The 27,337-nt window shown below is 39.9% G+C and overlaps 2 protein-coding genes across 4 annotated transcripts; both read right to left on the reverse strand.

Moving 5' to 3' along the window:
• Positions 1–44: 44 nt before the first annotated feature.
• Positions 45–4,055, reverse strand: il12bb (interleukin 12B, b). The gene is made up of 9 exons (XM_046410417.1): positions 3,969–4,055; positions 2,973–3,066; positions 2,765–2,866; positions 2,412–2,591; positions 1,453–1,558; positions 1,194–1,363; positions 769–941; positions 535–650; positions 45–384 (listed from the first exon to the last, which is right to left on the reverse strand). The coding sequence occupies exons 2-9, from the start codon at positions 3,064–3,066 to the stop codon at positions 357–359; spliced, it is 969 nt and encodes a 322-aa protein (XP_046266373.1). The 5' UTR covers positions 3,969–4,055; the 3' UTR covers positions 45–356.
• Positions 4,056–6,485: 2,430 nt separating this feature from the next.
• ubtd2 (ubiquitin domain containing 2) lies at positions 6,486–16,167 on the reverse strand. Of its 3 annotated transcripts, none has more exons than XM_046410487.1 (3): positions 15,990–16,167; positions 13,242–13,478; positions 6,486–7,850 (listed from the first exon to the last, which is right to left on the reverse strand). In XM_046410487.1, the coding sequence occupies exons 1-3, from the start codon at positions 16,057–16,059 to the stop codon at positions 7,357–7,359; spliced, it is 801 nt and encodes a 266-aa protein (XP_046266443.1). In that variant the 5' UTR covers positions 16,060–16,167; the 3' UTR covers positions 6,486–7,356. The 3 variants fall into 3 exon arrangements, with proteins under 3 accessions (XP_046266443.1, XP_046266446.1, XP_046266445.1); XM_046410490.1 differs by lacking the exon at positions 15,990–16,167 and adding an exon at positions 15,559–15,689; XM_046410489.1 differs by lacking the exon at positions 15,990–16,167 and adding an exon at positions 15,521–15,651.
• Between the last annotated feature and the right edge of the window lie 11,170 nt (positions 16,168–27,337).

A 27,337-nucleotide genomic window follows, 5' to 3' on the forward strand; every position in this document is an offset into this window, starting at 1 on the left:
ATTGAGAAATTTCATCATTAAAAACCAAAATGCCAGAGAAGTTTTCAGCAGTTTATTAGGAAATGTTTAACATTTCTGCAACAATTCTGCAAGGACGGTTATTATAAATAAGAGTTACAGAAAGCATAAAGGGTACATGAAGGAGTTACTGATTTCAGTCAGATTACAAATATTTGTGTTAATAATATACTGTATTTCTGAAGAGACAAATGAGCAATAAATAAATACTGTACATGTATACATCCCATTTTTTGTGCATTGCTCTAAAAAATGTTTGAAAAGTGAAAAAGTTTCTTTGGGAAATATTTGCGTCCATCCTTGTGTTGCTTGTTCCTTCCTTGCTCCGGTGATTGAAGTTAGCAGCTCACATTTTGTTTGTTCACTCTGAAGAAAGGGCAGATGGGAATGAGTTAGTGTGGATCAGATCATTGTGGGTGGCGTGACTGACTTGGTATAATATGGAGAAATCAGCTCACATGAAAATTACATCGTCAAAACAGTTCTTACTCCCAACGGTCTGAGTGCAGTACTTACGTGCAGTGGCTCCATGGGCTGAACGGCCCCTGGGTGTGTTTGTCCTGGGCTCGCACACAGAAAACATACCTCTTGCTTTTGACATTGACCTCAAACTGAGTATCCTCAGTGATGTGCTACACAAGAGAAGAGACGACATATTAAATACAAACAGTGAACTGGAAGTCTGCAAATGCATTTTTACAGTAGCTACAAATAATTGGAGTCAATTCTCGTCGTGCTTGTGTTCATTACCATTATGTGTGTTTCACTGTCACAGGATTCTTTGTTGTGGACCACCTTGACCTGGAACTGCAGGCCAAAGAAGCTGCAGGGCTTCTCCCAGGAGTCAGGGTAACTCCAGCTGAACACCTTCCCATCACTGATTGACTTACTGACTGACAAGTTAGGGAGTTTTTCCGGTCTCACTAAATAGGGTGAGGAGGGGGAGAATGAGGGAGAGAAGGATGAAAGGAAAAAAAAAACAGTAAAGAGGATGTTGCAGGATTGAGACTATATGCCAAATAAGACAAAGGAATATCAGCAGGATTGTAGCTTTTCTGACATTTTTGTATACCAACATATAAATATATGTTGGTATATATATATATCTATATGTATATATATAGATATATATATATACATACACAGTTTTTTGACATAGACATTAAATCACTCACCAATCTCCCTGAGGTAGAAAGTCTTTGTGTAGGCCTCCAGGCGAGAGTAGCTATGAATGTAAATGGTGAGGGAGATGCGGTGCTGTTCCTCCTCATAAGAGCAGCTGGCATCCTGGCAGTGAACCCCTGATCCATCAGCATCCAGCTCACAGGGCATATTTTCCAAATAACTAAATTGAAGACAAATGGGTTGGCATAAATAGCCATGTAGGAGAAGATATATTATCAACTCCATGTGATAAGTAAGGTGAGTCCTCACCGTTGTGCCTTCACCAGGAGCACAGCGGCGTTGGATCTAGTCCTTGTTCTTGTCCAGGTGCAGTGGAAGTTGCCTTTATAGTTAGGCGCTGAACAGTGGATGTGACCTGGAGGAACATAAAGACTGTTAGCAGCACTCAGCCTCTCTTTGTGTTTAATGCTCTTGTGAACATTGTATTTCTCTCTTCTGTCGCAGCATTTTAACATTAATAAATCTGCGAGATAAATTTCAGGACATCAATATAACTACTGTGAACAAGCCAGACGGCTGAGGAAAAGGTTGCCAACTTCAAACCAGCCTGTTCACTATATTTAGCATTTTGTTCCGTTAAATCAGGCAACAAGAACTGGTGTCTTATGGCACAAAGCCGGAGAGAGGATGGCGTTTTTTTCAGTACAAACAGTGCCGTAGCTTTCAGAGCATTCAAAGGTTCTTGTGATTTGTGACAAATGGCAGAAGACTTTTTAATTCTTTGGTATAATAGAAGCGAAAAGGCTCCGATCATGCAATCAAAACACTTTTGGGACCTGGAAAGGACAAGTCTAGTGTCTTTTTGAGAACCATTAGCCCAATCAATCTGCTGACACGTATAAGTCAACCACAAACCACACCAAACTTTTTCATGCCACAGCAAACATATCAAAGCATTTTTATGTTCTCCTTCTCTTTTTCCCTTCTCTTTCTGTGCAGTCATGTTTCCTTCATTTCTCTAATTCTGATTCTCCTTGTTGTCTAATTTCTTGCTACGTATGCTCCACTGTTCATTTTATGCTTTGAATGTTAACTTTTGGGCCACAGTTTTTCCCATCTTATCTCTCTGCGACCATCTCTGTTATCTCAGCTATTCTATATATCACAACAAATCTTTATTTCTCTCCTTTTGCCTTTTCTCTCTATGTATACTTTCATTATTCTTCCCCTCCTCCTCCTTCTCACTCCCTCCATCTTTCTTATCTCACCCTCTTCAGGGGATTTTTCTTCCAGGATGACAGTCCGATTGTCTGGGTCTAGTTGAATCAGGATGACGGTGTGGTTGAGGTATTCTCCGTTTGGGCTGTGACAGGTGTAGTTTCCTCCATCCATCTCCTCCACCAGGACCTTGACCTGATTCCCCTGCAGAGGTGGCTGAAGGTCCATGCCTGAGACAAGGACATGGGTGGGTCAATGTGTCAGTGCTTCAAAGAATCTGAGTATCTTGAGTATCTTATCATACCTAGCATATTGGCACAAATATTATGAGAAGCAGTACTGGTTGTAGAAGTAATATCAGTGACAGGAGGATTAGTAACAGCAGTAGTAATAGTTGTATTACCGTTTTTCTTCCACAGCACAGGCTGGTTTTGATAAGCTGTCCCACAAATCAGATTAACATTCATCCTGGTGTTCACACCATGAGGGATCCTCAGGACCAGGACTGGTTTAGTCATGGACAAGAAACACACACACACATACACAAAGACACAGCTTGAGTCAGCGCTTACTGTACAGAATATTCAGTAAAGAAAGGAAGAGTTACCAACCATTATCCATCAGAGTTTCTATGTTGTCTTGGTTGCTGTCAGAGCTGGCGCAGCTCAGCGCAGCATACAGGACCACGAGGATCAGTGTGCGCATCTGAAAAAAGGACAACATGTATTTATTTAGCACAGACTGAAACCAATTTTTATTGGTTATCATATCCTATGAGGCTGAGACGCTTCTATATGGATAAACAACAAGGTCCTCCATCAACCAACCATGAAAAGTGTGTTTATCATAGGTTGTGGAAACTTTAATAAAAGTATTAATATGAAAAGTAGCGAGTAACTACAGAACTAAAATGAATGAGGTGGGTTCAAAAGTACAATATTTAATGAAAATAAAATCCCATCATGGAAATTCTTCTGTAAAACAGTAGTTCTTAATCTTCTTGCCTCATGACTTTCAGAACAAACAATATCTGTGACCTCGTTACTGGTGAATATGTGTACATCTCCATTGTTTTAGTAAAGTAAAATTAGTAAAATTATTTTTTTTTAAACAAAGAAAAATAAACCAGTACCTTACAACAAAGCAGTAAAAATTAAAAACTTCAAATCATGACCACTCAGACTGATTTTTACAACCTCACACTAGTCCTCTGTTAAAACATTTCTTAAGATGCTGAGAGAAGATCAGACCAGAGAAAATCAAAAATGCCAACTTCTTCCAATTAAACTAATTAACTTGCAGAGTCTGAGCTGAATGAAACAGAGATTAACCTCAATGCATCTGACAGCCAGTTTATGATTATGTGAACAGGTACTGTTGAAATGTGAACCCAGGGGTCACGTGGGGCTGAAACAAATTCTAATGTGTAAAGTAACAGTGATTTAACACTGCTTAACTATATACTAACCTAAAAGTATATAGTATATACTATTATTATTATTATTATTATTATTATTATTATTGTTGAGTTATACATTATCTACTGCAGAAAATGCTGGGGGAAAAAAAGCAGGAGAGATAACAGAAGATGAGTGAGTCGATCTTACCTTGACAACTGGACTCGATCCCAAAATTTCACAGTTGAAAGCTGACCTGATAATGATAGCAGAGAGGTGAGATGGCTGTGCTGAATGTGTATTCAGTTTGCTTGCATGAATGAACTCAGCATGCTGTATATATGCAGGCAAGAGGCAGACTGGAATCCCCCCCTCAAACACAAAGAGGAACTTTTTGTATGAATTGCTACCTGAGATTATAATGACATTAGATCATGACCTAGTCCATCACCTGGAAACAAGAGAAAGAAAATGACAATTGGGATTTTTCATGACCCTGCACATATAAAGTGGTATACAGAATGGATGGATGGATGAAGGAGAAGAACAGTTTTAGTCAGCTCCATTTGCGCTCTCATGAGGAAGATGACTGCAGCAAAGGACAAAAGCGCACTTCATATTATGCGATATTCCATTGAGAAATGTGTTATGACAGTGCAACCACATTGAGGAAGGAAGTCAGCACAACAATAGAGATAGAAACCTCTGGGAAGGAACTGGAAAATTGCATATGACAAAAGGTAGTGGTGTTTTATCACTAAGCTGGAAAAAAGATCATGTGTTCTCAGTAACAAAAACAAGAAAGCAAAAGTGTCAGTTGACACCTTCATTAAGGTGGAAAAGAGAACAGATTCTCTGAAAATAAAACAGAACACATTTTTATAACCAAAACACCACATGAATAGGATCCATGATTACATTTCAGAGCACAATATTCTTAGACCATATAGAAAATCCAAATAACAAAGTTACCCGTATGATAATTTAATGAGGAGTTCTGCTTCAATTTAGCTGCTAACATTTAACATTTTAGTAGTTAGAAGTTTCTTTTGATTCAACATTGATATGTGTTTATGAAAGCAAAGGTGTTAGATGACTATGGGGTGCTTTGAGGTTTCAAACAAAACCACATTTGCACTAAAGAGTGTATGGTTTAAATGGCATGTTGCTCAGGAGTGCTTTTCCCTTGCCGTTTACCGGTACTCACTTTAGGGTCATGAAAACTTTAACACACTTTCGACATGATGCACTTGCTCATACTGAAAAGTATCACATTTTTCTCTTTTGGGATGGTGTGAATGTCTCTATATATGAAATGTCGTGCCATTTTGAGACCTTGTGCAGGTGTGATGTAAAAAGGTTTTTCCACTGACCTCTTTCAGGTTACAGGGCAATCACGAAAACTGGAGATTTATTACCACACTGACCATACTGTGCCACTTCCCCTTCCCACTTCACTGTTATCTTTCACATTTAATAGCATCACAGGAGCATGGCAAACTCTCCTCCTTCCTCTTCATTAACAATTACAAATTTAGAGATAGACACATACAGCTTGTTAACAGACAGGTTGGTTCCTTCTTTATTCCATTGCAGGCTGAGTGACGTTTGTGTAATTGCGCCAATGCTGGGAATACCAGTCAACACAAACACAATGTTTACAGGGGCTTCTTTTTCTCTAGAAGGCCTCTTTGCATCATAATGTTTTTTCCATGTCCTGTCTGACTGGGATGATCACACTTCAAAGAAAGAAGTTGAAATAAGGAAAGGAGGAAATCAAAGGTAAAGGGAAGCTGTTAGTATTATTGTTTTAAAAAGGAGCATAAGCTCTAATTATGCTATGCCAACAACTTACAATAATAACTAACCAATAATCCCTTATCATGGATTTACTGGTACTGGTCTTTATGGCCTGGCTCTGCCCAAAAGTAATAAAACCATATCTGATAACTGTTCCATGTTGGAACTATTTTATTTTTACCCGGTCAGTGTGGTCCTCCTAGAGGCCTGGTGATGACAGTCCTGGAATAATTTGAGCACAAAACTCTGCTTAAAATCTCAGCTAGCAATTGTAACATTTTGGTTTGTGTGTAAAATACATAAATAAGATCATCATCAGAGACGCTGGTAAGCTTATCCTTATGCTTTAGGACTGAGACAAGCAAGTTGTTGACTCTGATTCAAGACTTCATGCTATGCTAAGTTACTTATTTACTGTACAAAGTGGTATTGATCTCCTCAACTAATTTTCAAGAATAAAGCAGATGAGTGTATTTCCCAAAATGTCTTTTTAAATACTGAAATGGGGCTCAAAGCACCAGTGATAGGCTCTACTTAAAGGAAGTCTCTCTTTTGCTTCTTCTGATCTTTGGCTCGAATTTGCCCACAATATGAATAGGAATTACGGTGTGTGTACTTTTACAACACAGTGTCTCAGGATGACACATTGCTATACAGCATAATGCATTCCTTGAATTCATCTTGAATATTTGCAAGGGTAAAAAAGGTAAATATATTCCTACAATAAAACAATAACATCTGAGGTAAAATCTGCAAAAACAAACTGCATAGTTTTAGCGACTGCATCAATGATTATTACCCATAAACGGGCACCGAAAGACAAGAGAATGTAAATGACACATTGTAACATATTGCCAAAATTTTGACCAAACTCAACATCAAAACATGAAAATATCCAAAGCAATCAATTAGAGAGAGACCAAGGAATAGAAACAATGATCAATTTTAATTAAAAACATTCTATTTTTAATCAAAATATGCAACTGTGTTTCTGATGTTCCATCCTTTATCCACATGAACAAGTGTGGTTGTGTCTTCAACACAGAAGATTTTTCACACTCACATGCTCTGTCTCTCTCTCTCTCACACACACACACAGTCTGACTACTTAATGTTTATTACATGGTTGCTGTGATTGTTCTGTGAAGCAGAGTGAAATAAAGGGTCTAATCCAGCAGCAGCTTGGTAAAACATCTGTCATGCCCCCTGACTGCAAGGACACATATATTTACCAACTCGCAATACCTTCATTTCTTTACAGTTTTTAGCATAATGACTTAATCCCCAAGTGAGGAGGTATTTTCGATTTGATTCATATATAATTAAGAATAACTGCCTGAATAACTATCATGATTGTTAAACTATATGTGTTTTTTTCTTTCTAAACTGCCTATCTTGAAAATGAATGTAATCAAAGCGCACAAGTAACCCTGTAGCCTCACCAAACTTTTGCCAGAGAGCAGAACTTGAATTGAAACTGAAACACAGAAACATTCGAACATCAGTGTTGCTAAGAAAAACCTTTGAGCCATCTGACAAAGTTCTCTTTTCGATGTTTGGTTTCCTTATGAACAGTTAAAAAGACTTCCAAAAAGGTCAAAATTTCAACGTGTAAAACCAAGTCTTTTCTTAATAAGAGTCCTTTTGCTCTGGCAGACAGCTCACTCCTGCCCAAACAAAGCCCTTCTCAGCTAAAAAAAAAAACAAAAAAAACAAAGAGAAGAGTGCAAATCAAAAGAGAAAAGTCAACTTTCATTTTTTTCTCCCTTGTTATCCTCCTTCATTTATACTACCACCGTTAATTCTCCACCGGTGTGGGCTCTTGCGGCACTGAAGCCACTCCTTCCACTGCCTCTGGTGTGTGCCCTGGACTTGGTGGCTCTGGTTGCGGTGGCTGGCTGAGAATGACCTGCACTACATAGTCCCTGGAGATGTTGAGTTGGTCCAAGCGCAGCCTGTCTGTCAGTGGCCGACCTGAGAAAAACCAGCGTTGGGTTGCGGCAGGCACGCCCTCGTGATTTTGTAGGCGGCGCTTCATCATGCCCACTGTGTCCGTGGAACGGACCACCAGCCGGAGGTCCCGACCTGTGGAGAGCCGGAGTCGAAGCTGGCACTCCCCTCCTGAGGCGGGGTCGCTGGCGCTACCCGTAGATGGGTCCGCAGCCCCGGAGTCTGGATCTGAACCATCAAGTTCTTCAGAGCGCTCTTCAATCATGTTGACAGGAGGAGAGAGGCAGTAGACGGGCAGCTGGTATCGATTCCCGAGTTCATCATAACATTCAGTCAGAACTCCTGGAAGAGTGGGGGGAAAAAAAAACAGCGACAAGGCTCAAACTTGATAAATGCTCAAGACTTTTTTCTTCTTCCCCCTTTTCATTTCCTGATAACATTATCATCTTCAGCTTCACAGAGCATGTTTTAATGCATGGTTTGTGATATTATAAATATTCACATACATCATATACAACATGTTACAGCTTCCTGTAACCTAAACTATGCATGCATACAACACTGTGTGCGGGCATAGTTTTGTTTAGTACATAAGGTAAATGTTTAACTGGGAAATTCCAATAATAAGCAGTTAAAAACTACAGTGAAAACTTCGGGTAACCCCTCAAGTTTGCCCTTTTTAAATGAAAGTTCTGGATAAGTCATTATTCATTATTGTATTTATAAACTAAAAGTCAAAAGATGATACAGTTTTTCCATTTAACAAAGCCAAAATCTGACATCCAATTCATTTTGCCTTTACAAAGATGAAATGGAGAAACGAGAGTCCAACCGAGCTGAAAACAAAGACTGAGGAAAGATCAGTGAAAGCAGGAGAAAAGGGAATGTCATTTTCTGTTGGCGTACCATATTATGTCATCTCTATGATTCAGATACAGAGTAAAGAGTTGGTGGAGAGAGGGGAAAATAAAATGTAGTGAAGAGGTCACATCGTTTCCCAAGCAGAAACTTAATACTGTTGCAATGAAGGGGGGGGGGGCCCTAAAGGGGATTTCAGACAGGTCCCGTTGTGTTTCTTCCTTTTGATTTCAATCCAAAATCAGACAATTTGTCCACAACACTTCGTCTTCTTAGTAGTTTTTAAAAAATTGTAATGATGTTGACATTCTGAAAACCAAAACCAAATAATTTTACGACCAGAATGAGAACTCTTTCCACAAAAGCAAAGAACGCACATTCACAGTCACATTTTTGTAAACAGCATTTAAAAGGTCACAGTTTTGTTTTTTTTTTAAACTTGAACTGCAGCATGAGCCACTTGCGAGAGTTTTGTTGAAGGTGAGACCGAGATGAGTCAGCAGAGGCCCACAGGATGCTGCTTTCTGTTCTCTAGATAAGTGGCTGCTGTGGTCAAGATGCCACGCTTTACCTCAGATCATGGTCTACCAGAGTGAATGGGAAAGTGACAGAGTGAAAGGTCCAAAGGAGTGAAAGGTCCAAAGAGCGAGATTAAGAAGTGCAGAGGTTAGTCCACCTCCAATATAACCTCTCTATATTGTTACAAAAAGTTTTGAACATGACAGCCAAATAATTAGCTGAAATAACCAACAGTGTGACTTAACCAGTATTTTGAAGTATGAAAATTCTCCTCAGTGACATGACTGCAATACCAACATGTGCAAATAAAACAAAGAATTCAGATTCACCAGCCACAGTGTGGCTGACAATCTGGCCTCACACATTTCAGCTTACTGACAACACAACTACAGTCAAGGTTGTTAATTATTCCTTAAGACGGTAAGTTTACAATTACAGGTGTATTAAAGTCCAACTGACATCACATTTAGTTACTGCTTTTTGTTATAAACTGCTCTTAAAGAACTCAAAGAAAAGAAACCCTTTAAGACAGCGTAGAAGAGTAAAAGTTTGGTAGTACATATGTAGTATGTATGTATGTATGCATACAGTATACATGTGATGGATGGACAGACTGTTGTTCGTCTTGCTGAAGGTAAGGATTACACCAGCATCTAAATGGAACAAAGTGACATGTGCAGGTATGTTTACATAATGTCTAATGTGCTGCACCTTAGCAGCCAATTATCTGCGTAGCCTGCAGGTGTTAGCAGTGTGTTCTAAGTCTGAGTGCTGTGAAGCAGGCTGATGTCTGGCCGCCGCCACTCAATTGCTAAAGATTTGACAGACATGAAACAGATACTCTGTGTGAATTGAAATATGTAAACTCCACATTATATTATAGTTATATATTTTGTTAATTTGTGTAGTTACATTATACCAAATGTTTCCAACAATGTTCACACCAAGAAAAATCTGTAATTTTATTCAAGGTGTGTTTCATTTGGTCACCTTTCGCTATAAGGAGTCGATGAACCTGACTAAATGTCACGTGAATAAAAGTTTAAATCATTAACTAATTCATGAACATTTCTGCCTGTGTCAAGTAAGATTTTCATCGACAATGGGCTGTTTAACTATGAAGATAGCAACTCACATGATCCCACTCTGCTTTACATCTTTTTCCAAGTGGCAGAAATTACATACTGCGCATTTACAGTCTATTTCAAGGTCCACTGTGTAGGATTTAGTGGCATCTCGCAGTGTAACTGAACACCTTTCATCTCATCTTTCCCTTCGAAAGAGGAACAGTCCTATCTCGAGGTAGTGCTTTGTTTGTCCATTCTGAGCTGCTGTCGAAACATGGCAGTGCAACGTGGTGGACTTCATGGAAGAGGACTCTCTCTTTAGATACAAAAAGCAAATGCTGTGGTAACAAACAAATCCAATGAAAACATGATTATGAATATTATATTTCATTTCTGCCCCAAAATCTTGCAACCTGGACCTTTAAATTCCTTTCATATATCAGTGAGATACCAATACAGACTAAATGTAGGCTAAGTAAAGGCTAAATATCTGGAAGCTGTCACTGCCAGTGTAACAAAAGCAAAAAACAAATAGAAGATAAATGTTAAACATGATTCACTGACAATGTATAAACACGATCTGAACAATATTTGTACGTCTCACTTGCTTTTTCCCCACTTCAGTTGGCTCCACCTTAGTGTTTATCCTTCAGCTGACAAATGCTAATAGATTCCAGGTGGTGCTAATGTCTTTGGTTGAGGGATTTAATTAAAAAAAAAAACAAGAGTTCAGACTGGATGGGGGCTTAGATTACATTTTATGATCAAAGCAAGAAAACATTTGTTGACATGTAAGATGCTTTGTTGCTGCAGAGCTGTTTTGTATGTCCTCAGTCTCAGTTATCGCTGAAGTAATGTACAATATAATGATGTAAATCAGTAACATTTTCATTTGTTGCAGGTTGAATGGAAGCCAACATGTTGACCAACAGCTGATGCAAATGGATCCAGTCGTCAGCTTCAGAGTCACTTTAAATGACCGCAAATCAACTTGGTCCATATCTCAATTATATACAGTGGAAAAATAAGCCGGTTGATAAGTGAAAAGTCTCCATTATAAATGCAGTGGGAGTTTTAAGAAACTTTAAATACTCTGCTCCGTTTCCTGAATGGCAACAACAAAGTCTGGACTACATAGTAATGGAGATAATTCAAGCTTTTAGCAGACTTTGGAGGATCACAGATTGCTTCGAAAAGCTAATGTTTTAACAAGTTCGTCCCACAGTGACCAAATGTTTTTTGAGGGGTTTTGAGTCATTTGTCAATATGTATACTTTGCATATTTGCACGTCTGCTACCAAAAATCACGTAAAAATTAGGATTTGTCCAATACTTTTGTGTTTATAAAAAAAATACATGCACAATTAATTACATTCCTATCAGCTCTTTGTGAGCATGCAAACATGCTAAACTAAGTCAATATCACTGTATGTTAGCATTATGATGTAGCTCAAAGCAAAGCCTCACAGAGCTGCTAGCCTTTCTGTGGACTTTTGTCAAACGGAGTATGTTGAGTAGTATTCTCTTCTGCTGCAGAATACAATGGGTGGTGTGACTCTGTCCATTTGGTTCACTCAGGTAACTGTGCAGACGTGACTGCCAGCTACACAGCACATTTAATACTGAACAGAAGCTAATTCTTAATAACATCCTTATTACACTATATTAATGTAAGATATAACTGGTAATGCTGAATGAAATGTGATGAAAATATTTTCAAATTCTGCAAATCCAGGAACCGATTAATCTCGGAGTTATTGTCAGCTACTGACTAGCATCTTCTTCTATTGGCTAAGATGGTGGAACAAGGCCAAGACTGTATAATGAAGCAATCAGCTGAAACTGGAATGCTGAAAGAAAATAAAAGGGGAAACAGAAAGGTCTAAAGTGGCGAGTGGTAAAAATATTTGAGCGATCTGGCAGGTCTGTACCAGAGTCCTAGATGAGTGAAATGATGATGTCAGGCCTGGGGAATCCACAGCTGCAGCCCAGCAGGATATGATCTGACCTGGATAAACTACTGAAAGGAATGGAACAGGACAAGACATGGACTATGTTTACATGCATGAAAGGCAGGTCTGCTGGCAACGACAATAGCAAAAATCATGTTCAGGTAGAGCAGTTTTTCTCTTTTTCAAAATTTGACATTTTGTCTCTACGTTGGCCTACTAACAGAATAAATCTGCCTGCCTCTGCTTTCCTGCAGAGGAGTTGAACTACAAAAAGGCAAGAAAAAGTGCATGTTACTAGCTTCCCCCGAAGAAAGAACTGTCTTTCATAAACAGGAACAAAAAAATAATCCAAAGTTAGATTTTAGTTAAATGACTTCAAATACACACAAAACATGATGCTGGCAATGGATAACAAGAATGAGGTCCTTACATGGACATGTTTCATAAGAGAACAAGCAAGTCATCTAAGCCTGCTCTGACATAATGGGAATTAGTATTCAATCAGCTCAAGATATTTACTTTCACTGACACTTCTGGACGAAACTGAGAATACCGCCACTGGGGCAACACAAAATTCACATGAAGACATTTTCAAAAGAATATGATGGCCTTTCCTCAGTGGAGCTCATACAATTCTGAGGTGATGTGAATTTGAAATAAAGAGAATGACACACATCCACAAATAAAAAGCCTGTTAAAGCAGCTGATAATCACTGTGCGGAGATGTTGCCAATGTTATCAATTTGCTCTATGTAGATGCTCTCCAGTGTTTTTTAGAAGACGTACAATCTTTGGTATACCTAGTGATAACCTCTTTAAATCCTACTTTCAAGAAACCAAGTACATGCCCCCTTTCATTTATTATTCATTTATTCCTTCCACAGTGTATACCTCCCAATAGCTAAAGCCTAAACTCTAAAATGCAGTCACTGAGTACACTTAAGAGGTTCAACATTTTTAACTCCTTTCACCTGCAGGCTGTATGATGTAAGTGCTTGGAATCAGGTCCAGATTTGCCGAATATTCAATTACTGTGTAAGCTAGCAAAATAAGCCAGCGCAGAGGGCACTGACAGAGAGGTGAATAGTGATGTCAGATCAGACATTTCAGATGACAAACTACAGAGGACTACAACTGTCTTTTTATTAGCTTAACCCCACACGCAGTTTCAAATCTTTAAAAAAAAAATAGCTCTGGAGAACTTGGGACAAGGGAGAATTCTTGAGCTGGTAATCATCAATTGCACTTTCCCTACACAAAGCAGCTGTATTTCATGGAGAGCAAAACAAATGCCATGGCGTATCTGTTACGTCTACCATTGTGTAAGTGTGTATTACCATGTGGCAGTGTGATGCTGGCGCCATCAAGGATGGCCTGAGCCAGCGGGTGGTCATTGCTCTCAAAGGCGCTGGCCGCAGCCCGCAACGCATCCCAGATCTCCTTCCGGCCCTCGAATGCTGGCGCCGTATCCCAGAACTCATCTCTCTTGCTGCGCAGCTGGCCTTCCGTCATCGGGTAGTCACTTTTCCATTTAGGCCGCTCTCTCTTCAGGGGCTGGTTACGCCCTAGAGCCACTGGGAGGGAGGACGAGAGATGGAGAGAGGAGAAAGACAGGAGGAGGACAGGAGGGTGGGAGAGGAGATGAAGCAGAGGAACCAGAAAGGAAAGAAAAAAGACACACACGGAGATTGCGAATGAGGGATGTGAGGAAATAAATAACAACAGGATAGATGAAATAACGCAGGGGAAGTGTGAGAGGGAGGGATAAATGAGATAAGAAAATAAGAAAGACGGGAACAAATGAGGATGTAGGGAAGAGAGAGCAGCGAGATGTGGAACCGAAGATGACAGTCAGAGAAAGAAGGAGGAGAATACACAGAGGATAAAAATGATAAGAAAGAGGGAATAGAAAGAGTTAGGATTTATAAGAAGCATTGGTCTTTCAAGATTACTCAAGTACACATCTAAACTGAGATGACAGATTAAATGTCAGCCTACACCATCACATGATATATACATGGAGCATACACACATGCACAGCCTGACTGAAGTGTTATGTTTCTAAATCCAGTTAAAAGGTTGGGGTTACAGAATCTCACAGTAGTCCATCTGCACTAGAATGGCTGATGAATAACACCATCTGGATCAGCACCGAAGGGGACGACAGGTATAGGACAGCCTGTACACGTGTGTGTGTGTGTGTGTGTGTGTGTGTGTGTGAGTGCGCACATGCAACACACAGCCAGAGGAGAGGAGAGAAGAGGATGGCAGATCAAGGTGTTGAGTTACACCTGCTGCTGGTACACATGTTCCCTGATGGTCACATGGACTATGACCCACTCTGATTACACAAACCTTCAACTGTCAAATGAGACCTTTAACTGGTTACAATGAGGCAGAAATACTTCCTGAATTGAATTTCTGTGAATGTATACATGTATGTCATGACCAATTTCACTGCTTGGCGTGTGTCCATCCTTCCACATTAGCCCACTTTTCGGCTCAACTCTCTGCCCATAATTTACTAATTTACCTTAATACACTGTAGCCTAATTCTGTGCCGTTCAGTAATTCCCAGAAATCATTAGGGATGTAAGTAGGCCAGTAGGTGAAAAGATGACTTTATAGAAAAATATCAATACACTTTAACTGATTAAACCCAGCTACGATGCATGCTTTAGGGAAATCAGATTTGGATGTCAGTCATAATCGAGGTGTCGAGAAACGGCTGCTTGTTTGCATCCATTTTAATACTGCATAGCTTCTTGTTACCACACACACACACACACACGCCTTCACAGATAAAGGGATCTCTGAAACCTGTTTGTGACATCTAGACAGGCTGGATGTCTGAGAGATCATCAAACAAGTTGCAAAGATAGATGCAGGAGAAAAAAAGAAGACATTAAGCAAGACCAGTTTTTAGCTAAGCATCTCTAAGCATCTGCACCAATGTGGCTCTATCTCTCAGTCTGTGATTAAAATAAGTCACTGGCCTGTAGGAGGACCCTTAAACCAGACATCAAGTAAACAGCAGTAGAAACTTGTCTAACGTACATCCTCAAAAACTCCTGGGGTTGTGGTTAATATCTAAACGTGACATCCCTGATTAAATTCCAGGCAGGAGGGTATGTATATGTCAATTTTTGTAGCATCCCACACCCTCCAGATTAAAGCAACACATCTTGATGGCTCAACCAGTTATGCGAGTTATAGTTTCACCAGAAAATAAGCGATATACTCTAAAAATAACCTTTCTTTCCCAATCATATTTTCATCCCCAAAGTCACAGCTTAAATAATCATGCCCCATAACCCGAGACATGACATGCACTTCTGTTTATTGCTTCATAAATACAATAAACCTGATGTGTTGTAGTCTCGGAGTCTGACTCTGCTCTGACTGCATGGTGCTTACTGCTCCCAGGCCTTGTTTGTTCACCAAGGCAGTAAAACTATAACATTACAAAACAGGCTCTCTTTAACATAAAGCTAAAGCTGAATTTAAGTTTTGACACCTTCTCCGCTTACCTAACCGAACTCTTGCAGCACTAAACATGCCCCAACACCTCACTGACACAATAACAAAAATTATCAATAAAAAAAACAAGTCTTACAATAAACAGTAGTGCGGCTTGTGTTAAGCTAAAAGTACCTAACTCTCAGTCTCTCGCCAGGGAGTCGGCACATAATTCAAATCAGACTCTATCACTCCAGTGTTTCCTTGCATGCCATCGCCGTCTGTGACCCATATTTGTTATGCAGAACAGCTAGCAAGCTAACTACGCTATGTTTTAGCCGGCTAGCTTAGTCAACACCAAAGAACAAAGGGAGGCAGCGTCGCACAGTAAATATTTCCTAGTTTATAAAGTAGCGACGAGGCGTCATTTATCGCTTCTGGGCCCGCTGTGTGGAGCCAGATACCCGGGAGGGCTGCTGTGTCTGTCTCCGGCTCTGTCTGGCTCGGGTATAAAGGGAAGGGAAGGAGACCTCCAGCCAGGACAACATGCAGAAAGCCTAGAGGAAGCCCCCATCAAACGCCAAACGTGTAGGCACTAAAAGACGTCGACAGGCCACGTAAGTTACCTCCAGTGCCGTCCGAGTTCTCGTTTAAGCTGCCCGAGGAGTCGTGGTGGCTCCCGACACAGCCACCCATGGATGTTTCGGCACAGCAGCCCGGGCTAGGTAGCTCACCCCCCGGCCCACAGCTAGAGCTACATCCACTAGCCCCCCTCTATCTCGTTTTTCCTCCACCCCCCCTTCCCTTCTTTCCGTCCTTCCCTCCGTTCCTCCCTTCCGTCCTTTCCTTTCTCCTCGTTTCCTCCTGTCCTCCCTTTCCCTTTTCCTTCCTCCCTCCCTTCTTCCTCTTAGCATTGGTGGGGCGCAGCAGGCATCATCTTCTTCATCACTGGGGAAGGCGGAGAAAGAAAGAAAGAAAGAAAGGAGGGAAGAGAGGCTCACCTCGTTAGAAGGTGACCGACAGAGTAATGAGATGGAGAGAACAAAGAAGTGTACTGTGAGAAAAAAGGATGGCGTCTTCCTTCTTCAGTGCAGTTGCATAGTAAACTTTCAAATGTTAGAATATCAGCAGTTTTCAGAATCAACTTTATTGGCCAAGTAATTATGTTTACACGCAGTTGCACGCAGTTCCAAGAACAGAAACAAACATCCAGCTCAAACAAAGATTTTAGGTTTTCATAAACAATTAAATAAGAATGTGGGCGCAAGTAGGTAAGAAAATCATTGCAAATGCATATAAAATCAATGAATATTGACATCTGTTTTATTTTGTAAATTGTTAAGACAGCAGAGTGCAGGAATAAACATTGAATGATTAATGTAAGAGGTTACTTGACATAGTATATGCAGCATATATTTAACAATGATAACAATTATCATGCACATGTTTGAAAATGGTGTGCATTTAAGCTACAAAATCTATAATTTATCATTTATCATTTGTATGTGCTGCAGGGTTATTGCACATGGACGGTTTTCTGACGCTGTGCCACTGGCGTTGGGGTTTTAGCACACTAAATGTGCTGCGTTGGTAGGTTTCACAACACAGCTGAGTGAAATGGTTTCATTGTTCTTTTCTATTCTGGTCTCCTCCTTCGGGTTTCAGTGGTTTTGATTAATCAAGTTGTTGATTCAAACGAGCACAAAGTTTAGATTTATTTGTTTATTTATTTTTACAGGTTTGCAGATAAAAATCAGATGTTACAACAGGCAGAATAAGAGATACTTATAGTGCTGCCTATTCTGTTCTATTGTTGTTTCACTTGCAGAGAGGACTTTGTTATACTCTCAGGAGCTTTTAAGTTTTAGCACATATTTTTTGCATGATGTTTGCTCTTCTCTTCTCTTCTACTCAGTCTGTTTCTGTATACGAATGCCTCAGTGTTGCTCCACATGAACACACTCCTGCCGGGTCAGTTTCTTTAGGAGTGTCCAAAAGAGACTTGAGTGTAATTTGACACACGCACATGGTCACTCATGTTCATGTACACACACTCACACACACACACACACGCACGCACGCACGCACACACACCCAATAGCAACAGGATCGCGAGGGTTATTTTACAACAAAGCTGTCTGGAATTACAAGTGTTTCCCATTGCTTGGAATGGGCAGAAGCCATGTGAGAGGTTACTTGGACTTTTTGCATTTCATTATTTATCGTTATTTTATTCTCTTTTTCTGTGTATGTCTGCTGCACCAGATGCCAAAACAAATCCCTTGTAGGTGGAGCCTACCTGGCAATAAAAGTTTTTCTGATTCTGGAAACCCTTTTTTGATTGTCTGCATGACGTAATATAGTGTAACAACATTCAACAACATGATGCATTTCACATGTCACCACACACGCTGTGATCAGGGTCACCCTTTGAGGTTCAGCCGAATATTCTGCTGTCTTCTATGCACAGACTCCTACTCATGACATGCACATTACCTTTTAAATCAGGATGTTTGGTTTAGGAGGTGCTGCTGTGTGTTGCCTGAGGAGTGCAGCTCTTTTGGGGGTGAACGAGCGAGTTTATGTAACTGGTGCTTTCATACAGAAATCTCAAACCCGCATTGTTATGTCTGAACAAGATTGAAAGGAGCTGTGAATGTGAATTAGCTTAGCGCTGTTTGTTCTCTGCTGCATTGTTAGATGCCTCAGTAACAAGTAAGAATAGGTGGTTGACTGGAGATGGAGAACGTGACAAATTAATTTCTGACATCTATAGTGACCTCTAGTGACCATAATGGACATTATTTAATGTTCAGTATGGTCACAAAAAACACTCAAAACGTGTAATTTAAACATTTTGTCAAGATAAGGGAACACTCATAAAATTTAATGGGGGTTCTGAGACATACTGTAGACAATATCTTGTGTAATGATGAAAATGAAAACACATTGTGTTACTTTTAATTACAGTATTAATACTTTTATCACCTTTCAGGTTGGGCTGGTAAGTTTGAAAACATAAGATCTATTTGTATGTGTGCATATAACCTTCTACATATTTTATCTTTATTAACTAAATAAAAGTGAAAGTTTTGGACTTTGAAAATGCTTGGTTTCTTGCAAATGTCCTTGTGTTATGAACAAAAATATGACCAGTGTCTTTGACTTTGCAGATAAATCAATTAAATATGTGATGCAGCTTTTACATTTTAAGGTGTGATCACTCGGTCATTGATTGACTGATATTTGCTGCAATACAAAAGAATAATTGTGCAGTCTTCCCTTACTCGTACGTGACTCAGTCAGTAGATGGAGCTGGAGAGTCTGAACTGCAACCTGCGTTACCATTTTCTTCCTTCTTGCAGTTTTTGTGAGTGAATAAAACTTATTACATCTGCTATAGTGCTATACCACCACCTTGTTGTTTTAGTCAAAGTCATGGCTGGTATTTTCAGCTGTAAACAAAAAAGCAGAAAATTGCAGAGAGCCACATTGCTTGTTCTCTCCACAGCTGCTGAGGCTGTAATTGCTCAACTGTCTGTCTTGTCTGGAGGACAACCATTCACCAGACTTCCATTTCACAGACTGAGAAAAGGAGATAAAAAACAAAAGGACCCGACTTTTTCAGACACCGACCAGAAGCCTTTGCTTTTCACAGACTTTTGAAGTTTTTCTTTATCTGACATTTCTCTCTAATCTCTCTCTCTTGCTTCTTTAGCTATATACACCCTTTGTTATCCCATTTATCCTCTTCTTCAGCAGCCTCCGTTCCTTCCATGTCTTCCATCTAACCAACAGAGCAGCTGACACAGAGGTTAATAGGCTTGTCATTGATTTGCTCTCAACACTCGCAGAGTCCCAGAGAGTCCAGTCTTACATCTGCCATATCATCTATCTGATGCTGCGGTTCCAATTGTGTGACCATTTGAAGATGTTCAACTGCCCCATCTGTGTTGAAGATAAAGCTGCCAGTGGATCTATTGATTTACTGTTATCTGTCAAGCACTCCTGCACCCCTCCCCCAGCCAGCACCTATAACAACAATGTGTGCTTGATGATGACTAGAGAGGCCGGGCACTTTGGAGATTTTCGAATCATTCCCATCCAGCTGTGTGTGAAAGAGGCTGTCAGACTGCGCACTATTGATTGTTCTGTCATTGATTTACTATTACCTGCTTTGTCTGAACCAACTGCATCCCTCCGGCTGATTCTCCACTGTGTCACACGTGCCTGATTACTAAAAGAGAGATGGAGACGTGGGACGGAGTGGGGCATAAGAAGCGAAAGGGGGTGAAGACTAAAAACCAGACTGAGCATTTAAATACAAGACAAAATCATCATGTTGACTCTGAGGTGATGATGCTCCAGATGTAGCCACCACTGGGTACATCTGGCCTCTGTGGTTTTCCTTTTCTGTTTTATTTTATTAAAAGTAATTCTAGTTAGGTGACTATAAACTGGCTTTGGCCATATCTGTGAAGAGTTTTATAACAGCTACGTGTTTTTTGCAAAGCTGAATGCTCCTGGCTCCAAAGATATGGATCCTTTTGTTTACTTGCTAAAATGTTTTTTTTGCATCTGCCATGTAAATGCAGACAACAAGTAGCATTATCGAGTTTATCTACATTAGTGCATTCCTCTTTGTGGTATCCGATACTTTAATTTCACACATACTAAACTTTACATGCTCTAAATTTTGAAACAGTGTTTGGCTGAAATCGACAAAATCGCGAATAACGGTATATTCTCATTTCAAGGTTACATGAAACACCATTTAGCAGAAGCAGAAAGAACACTGTCAAGTTTTTCTTTGATCAAATCAAATCAAATGGCTTCCCCTCCGTGGAAAACCGATGAAAGTGTGAAGTGAGCAGGATAGCACTAGCATTGAGCCCAGCATACTAGATTTTATGGTGAGAACGCTGGTGTGGACGGACAAGAAAAAGTGTGGAGATTGATCCCATCACACCTCCTGTGCACAGTGTTCCAAGCTAATTCCTAGCATCTGCACATACATTCATTGAGTGCTCTGTTTCATTTCCTGGCACAAGCTATTTTCTTGGAAAATATCAATATGAACTGCTGGGACTTGACAAGAACATTGATGGCTGCACCATTAGGAGAAAAAAATATGGAATTACTAAGATTTAAAACTGCATTGGGCAGGAATGACCTTCTGGCCCAAGAGGATAAATAACTTGAGGGCTACTTTGAAAGAATTACTGTTGTAATTGCAGCAGTGGGAGATGTTGATGGAAAATTTGTGGCTTTAATTACTGAACTCCTCAGCAAAACACAGTGTTATGGTATGTGTGACTGAAATTACCATCTCCCTATCTTTTTTGTGAAGCATGGGGGCTATATCGTGTTATGAGGGTGGGCTTTCCAGCTGCACAGCCAAGGGGAATTTTAAGCTTACAGGGGGACAAAGACTGAAGCCAAATGCAGGAGACCTCTTGAGGACAACCTGATTATGAATGCCGAGAAACTTACCCTGCAGCAAAGATTTATGTCCTACCAGAACAATGACCTTAGCATCAAACCAATTCAACACTGGTTGGCTTACGAACAAGAATGTTGAAGTCCTTGAGCCCGAGCCCAGATTTCAGTCCCTTAGAAAATCTATGGTCTGACTGTTTACTGACATAATGAGCTGTTCATGGACATTCTTCTTTAAATTTTGACCAAGGTGGGACAAATCTGTAAGGACTAACGGGAGTGTCCATAAAGTCCAGATGTGCTAATCTGACACAGATGAATCAAAGATATACTCACTGCTGAAACAAAAGAGGTTTCCACAATCTATTTACACAGCTGAGATGTTACAACAAGACTTACAACGATGCATAAGAAGACTCTAACATCTCAGATCCGTAATCAGTGTTTTGTTGAGTTAAGTGCTGTCAGAAATCTAAACTTTAATCCACTTTGAACTCTGGCTGAAGCACCACAAAGTGCAGAAGAAGTGACATTTCAGTGTATTCTGTAGATGGGTAATATAATGTAATGGATGCTTTTTTAGACTCCTACTCTGTACGTTATCAGTATTAATGTCAACAAGAAAAGTACAGCTGAATCATGAGACCATAACTGACGTCCTGTTTGTAGAACCTCATTATTAATACGCAAACATAATCATAATTAAACCATAAAATTACCATAATTGCAACAGCTGACAAGGGTTGTGTTTGACTCAGTTTTAAGAGCGAGAAGGAGGAGTGGTGGGACATGAGAGAGCTGACCTCCCCTTACTAATTTTGGGCATGACTGCTGTCGTACCAGTGGTTTCGTATATCTTATCATTCCAGAGTCTGTCTCACTCTCTCTTGTTGTGTGTATGTGTGTGTGTGTGCGTCACACACAAAGCAAAGCCCACACACAGACCTGACTTGTTATGGTAAAGCTCAGTTGTATGGAGATCTGTCTGTCCACTGGATGTGTCTCCAATGTGTTATCACGCCACTTACTGTATATGCTCTGTAAACACAGCCATAATCCCTCTTCATGTAAACCTTTATGCTCAATACATCACAAACAGTGTATCATCGATGTCCAATACAAATCTTATTATATAACATTTTGCTGTTCTGGCTCATGATTTAGGACAGTAGAGTATGTCAAGGAGTGAACTCAGTGATGAAAGAAGGTGTTTCAAATTAGTAGGCACGTTATGTCCTCGTTTTCCTAAACATTTGTGATTAAAAGGGAGTCTTCATCTCAAACCTAATGAGCAAAACTCTGAAAACATGGCTAACAGATATAAAAGTTTGGCCTCTTTTTGAACTCACTCATTGCATATATGCGTGTATAGATGGCCAACGACCACGACTGTAACATCTCAACCCAGGATGCACTGCTATGACGTATTTTGCAGACACTGAACAGATGGTCCCCAGAGGATGAATTAACCTGACTGGATCCACTGACTTTTCATCTAACACCCACCAGCAGGTCAAAGGTCAACTCAATGGATTTCTTTTTTTAAAGAAAAGTTTCTGTATTGATGTACCAAAGCTTGAGTTTGAACCAATATTACACGGTATCAGTCAAAAATTGTACATTTATATAAATAAGAACTATAACTTTGGCTATGAAAGGCAAATCAAATGGATTATGACTTGCTGCTTTAGGCCTGGTGTTCTTTCAGTATTACTTTCATATAAAAGATGCGTGCGTTAGTGTGTTAAAGTGCGTTAAACCTCAGAAGCTGTGAAAAAAGAATCCAGCAATCCACGTTAAGTTAAATATGTCAAATATGCTGTGACGGTTAAATCTGTAAGGCTGTACAAGGACACAACAGCAATCATAGTTCACAGTCATCAACAGACATTTGCTTTAGTCATTTGTCAGTTTTTACAGCAACTGCTGTCATAATCAGAGAAGCCTCAGGCCAGCAGAAAGACAGTGAGGAAGCACATATTTTCATATCACATTAATCATAAATGTTGTGGTAATATTGCATTTTTTGATGGCTTTTAAATGTCCTCAAACATTTCATGGATTTTGTTCTGCAATACATAGATTATCACATAAAAAGGAATAACAGTCTGTGTTTGTGAATACAGAACAGATTTATTTATAATTCATTTATAATAACTGTAAACAGCTGTGAAAAAAATGCATGTATTTTTTAATTTCATGAAAAGGGATCGTCACTCTGCATTTTTCCTCATTGAATACGACATCCCAACATTTTTACTGACTTGTTTGTACTCCGTCTCCACAAGTGTCCTCTGTAATAAGCAATGCAATGCATAAGCAGTTTGGCTGTGGAAAAATCCAGAAGGCTTTGGCAGAGCTTAAAGGGCAATTATAATGTAATGAAATAAACCAGCAGAGTCTCCTGTTTGACAGCTGGACATAAAACCTCTGAGGGTGGAAGTCTTGTCGTTTCAGCTGTAATGCACCTTCTCCTGAGATCTATTTCACAGTTATTGTATTCACACAAGGCCTGAAAGTGGCTGTAGCTACAATGACTACGTATTTTTAAATCGCCGTTGTGTGTACCACAGCTGGATTGCCTTCGGGCCACACAGAAATGGAAGCACAAAGTGAGCCTGAGACACCTGCGTGTCTTGTGCGGATTGTTTGGTAGCAGTGAGGCTCAAATTAGATTTTCGTATCAGAGTTGTCTCCTAATGCATCCTGGCATGATTGGACAATAAAAGTCACAATGAAATGACAGGAGTAACAACAGCTTCAGACAGCCAGCGTGAATTAAAGTGGCTCGGGCTCTCTTCTCGTTGTCAATGTGCTCTGCCTGCCCGGCTAAGAAGGTGTCTAAGTGATGATCTAATCCAAATCTAATTAGATCTAATGGAGCTTGATGTGATGTAATCTGATGCTGTTAACATGCAGTGATTGGATTTCTTAGAATGGCCACGAGGAGACTTCTGATTTGCAAACACCACTTTTGTCTTTTGACATCAGAAAAGAATATTGTATAATGGGAGCAATATTTGGTGAGTTTGGGGTTTCCTCACTGTGAGAAAGCCGTTAAAAATGGGAACAAAAACAAGATTTGCGAGTGCTTATTTTCTTGTCAAAGCGTGCCTCGCTTCAATGCTGGCGTCAGGAAAGTCAGTGCATTTGGTCTGAATGATGAAGTGGATCTTGTATAATCAATACAAATAAAAAATAAAAAATAAAAATAAATAATCACCTTTAAATTGAATACAAAGTTGGTCCTTCACTTGCAAGTCAGATCTCTGTTGGAAAGCGGAGAACACACACACACACACACACACACAGCCGACAGCGCCTGCCAAATGGGATGCAGACCGACAGCAGGACAATCAGGAATATTTAACTTCCTGTGCTTCCCTGGAACTGTACCATAAACGCACACACATACACACAGGCCACATGGGTTACACAGACACATTCATACTCAGGTTACAAATGCGTACACACACAAAATGGTTGTGCACACATAGGAGTATGCTTATATACACGTGGACTCACACATACAGCTTGTTGCCAAGGCTGCCTAGTCAGCTGGTGTGATGCCATATGTTGCCGCATTAGCTGCACAACAAGTGTTCAGTTGGTGAGCTACAAATCTGTTAGAAGCTATGCACACAATACGCAGGTGTGATTTCAACAGCACGGAAGTACAAACAAATATACACACAGACACACATGTTAAAATAGCTTTTCTAGGTTGTGGGAAAGTGGTGGTTTCAGGTGTGCTATCGAAAACAAACATACGTATTCTGCCCTCTTAATATGTCCACTAGCTACCACTTTTTTTTTTTCATTTAATGTCGATTGCTAGTTTAAAAAGCTAAGCTATAGTTCTAGCTAGTTCCATACATGTATCAGAAACTATAATTAGAAGCTTCAAAAAGGCCTCATTTTCATGTAACATTTTTTCTGGCAGAAATGGGATGAAGTGCTTGTACACTGAGAGAAAAAAGAAACGCCACAGTCGGTTTTGATATTGGCTGTGTAGCTACCTCAAGTCTTTGTCTAGAGTGGGTTGATGACACAAAACAGCAAGCTCACAACTCATAGAGTGATAAAAAAAGACTCTCCAGCAACATTATTGTCTGGCTGATTATCTTCCATAAATGGTCTTTTCTGCCTCCGTGATGATAGTTTCTGTCTGACAAATCTCAGGACAGACCAATAAAGGCCAGAATCCAAGAATCCTGCTCCATCTGATATATGATTGGTTGACTGAAAGAGAGCGACAATGAAAAACCCAGCACCTTTCTAAAAAGTCCATACATTTTCAACTTGAAGTGCTGCAGAAAAAAAGACGAAGTGCACCAGATGGAGCCCTTTTCTCTATGCTGCCACATTGGCTCTCTCCTTATTTGAAATAACTGGAAGAAGGTGCTGGCCTTCAGAAAAAAAGAAACTATGTGGACATTATCCCTAACATATGGATCTGTCAAATAAATCTATTCAGAGAGTGTAGGAATCTCAACACTCCAAGCTGATGAGTGTTTAACTTTCAACCTCCAGAATACCATCAGGGCCCCAACAGCCATCAGTTGAGTGGAGCTCCTCTTAGTTTGATGGTTGATATTAGAGTTTTGCGTAGTACACAGACTTATTGGGGTTTCATCTTCGTCTTTATGCTGTACAAAACAGCTGGAGTGCTTCACATCTCCCTCATGCAAAATTTGGAGAAGCACCAAAAGTACTGCTGGTGTGGTGCAACCCGGCATAGGTGTCACTTGACATACTTCACCTTCAATGTACTGTATGTTTACCATCTATTCTATCTACCTTACAACGGTTCATGACATGTGTGTCGCTGAGGGATCAACGAGAAACTGCAGCCAAGCCCAGGAGACAGTTAGCTTAATTTAACATAAAGAGTGGAAGCAGTGAAAACAACTCCAGATGCATCAAAAAGATAACTTATTGACGTGTCTAATCTTGTTAGTTAAACTCATACAAAAAATAAATTGCTAAATTAAAGTTTTACATAAAATCTCCTTGTTGGCATCAAATGCATTTCAGTTTGTACATAGAATCTTCTATGGGAAACAAATCACAAAGTTGTTATCTGCTCTCCCACTTCCACAGAAACCCCCGCACAAGTGAATAGGGCCGTGATCCAAAACCAGATCAAGGGTCTAATTTACAGTCAGTCGTTTGACCAGTGTGCCACCACAGAATGACGTGTGAGCAAGATATAGAGGCCTTATTTATAGACCAAAGCTACCAGAACCGATCAGTGTAGTGTTGAGTCATGTTGTGGTTGGATAAGGTGTTCTGTTTGTTCACATAACTGGATTTTTTTCCCCACTTAGGGTCTCACTTCTGGTCAGTCCTTATCTCACTTATGTTCTGAACCTGAAAAAAGCAGCTTTAAGGGGGGGATTATCATGTGTAGGTTGTTTCATGGCAGTGAATCATGCATGCTTGAGTCTTGGAGTCAGAGGGCCCTCAAAGAGCTAATACAGCTGATGTCACAGACAATGGGTATATTTATAATAGCATGGGGCAATTATGACAAATTGTTCTTGCTGAAAATTTAAAGTTAGTCCCCAAAGATATGTTTATGGGCACAACTCACTGAATGTGCTCAGGAGAATGGAACATCCACCTCTTTGCTGTATTCTGAGAAGTTGCTTGTTGTTTTAAAATTGTCTGATTAAAATGAATGACTGTGTATGCCAAAAACTGGACTATCGGGAAAAGTGGACACCTGACTTTGGACCTTAACACCACAGATGCATAGCAGTTTTCTTCATACTGCTTTCCAGAGTCTGCTCAGAGGACGCACATTCCACACATATGGGCATATTCTGTAGCTTCTCGTAGCGTACAGGATGGGCACTAAAAATTGGAGGTAGCACACATGTAAACCCTCTTATGACAAAATGGATGTCAAATGGACACTAGTAGACTCCCAAAGTACAATTTCAGCTTTAGGCTACCCTTCTGTTCATCCTTCAGCTCCGGAGTGGAGGTGAAGCAGCCTCAGTGATAGCATTTAGCACTAGGAATGGGGATTGTTATTAGCATCCATACAAGCAGGGGAAATCTGTGTGGAATAAAAATGTCAGGATGCCACATTTGTTGGTTATTCAGCAGCAAACAGCTCAAACAAGCTGCTCATGTCATATTCAATTTGTTAAATATGTAAATGTAACTTATATCTGAACTTTATTCATATTTTTCCGTGTTGTTTGCGATCATAAGAGTAGCAGTGCATTCAGTAAATAATTTTAGCAGATAATAGAGATTGATTGTGGGATGGTGCCATACGTTTCATTAAAATAAGCATAAGCTGAATTTCAAAGGAGATGGACCTGTGCTTGTATCTATGTGCTTTTTCATTTCTTTGTTCATTCACTTGTCTCAGGTCAGAAGTGATGTGGAGAACTTGAATTAACTCCCAAAATGTTATTTGTGATCATCACATCTTCTATCTGCCAGTTCTTACCAAAGGTTAATTTAGCATGTGCGTATTTCTCAGCATTGCTCGCCGATTATTTATATCTGTCTGCAT

Source organism: Scatophagus argus, chromosome 14 (genome assembly GCF_020382885.2).
Source record: "Scatophagus argus isolate fScaArg1 chromosome 14, fScaArg1.pri, whole genome shotgun sequence".
Lineage (NCBI taxonomy): Eukaryota > Metazoa > Chordata > Actinopteri > Scatophagidae > Scatophagus > Scatophagus argus.

What these genes read in the sequence shown, in the direction of transcription:
- il12bb (XM_046410417.1), bottom strand. Translation starts at nt 3,066, where the DNA reads ATGCGCACACTGATCCTCGTGGTCCTGTATGCTGCGCTGAGCTGCGCC. An exon ending in AGAAACTCTGATGGATAATG is followed by an intron (nt 2,867 to 2,972) that starts GTTGGTAACTCT and finishes TGACTAAACCAG; the next exon opens with TCCTGGTCCTGAGGATCCCT. An exon ending in TGTGCTGTGGAAGAAAAACG is followed by an intron (nt 2,592 to 2,764) that starts GTAATACAACTA and finishes TCCTTGTCTCAG; the next exon opens with GCATGGACCTTCAGCCACCT.
- ubtd2 (XM_046410487.1), bottom strand. Translation starts at nt 16,059, where the DNA reads ATGGGTGGCTGTGTCGGGAGCCACCACGACTCCTCGGGCAGCTTAAAC. An exon ending in GAACTCGGACGGCACTGGAG is followed by an intron (nt 13,479 to 15,989) that starts GTAACTTACGTG and finishes CCTCCCTCCCAG; the next exon opens with TGGCTCTAGGGCGTAACCAG. An exon ending in CAGCATCACACTGCCACATG is followed by an intron (nt 7,851 to 13,241) that starts GTAATACACACT and finishes CCACTCTTCCAG; the next exon opens with GAGTTCTGACTGAATGTTAT.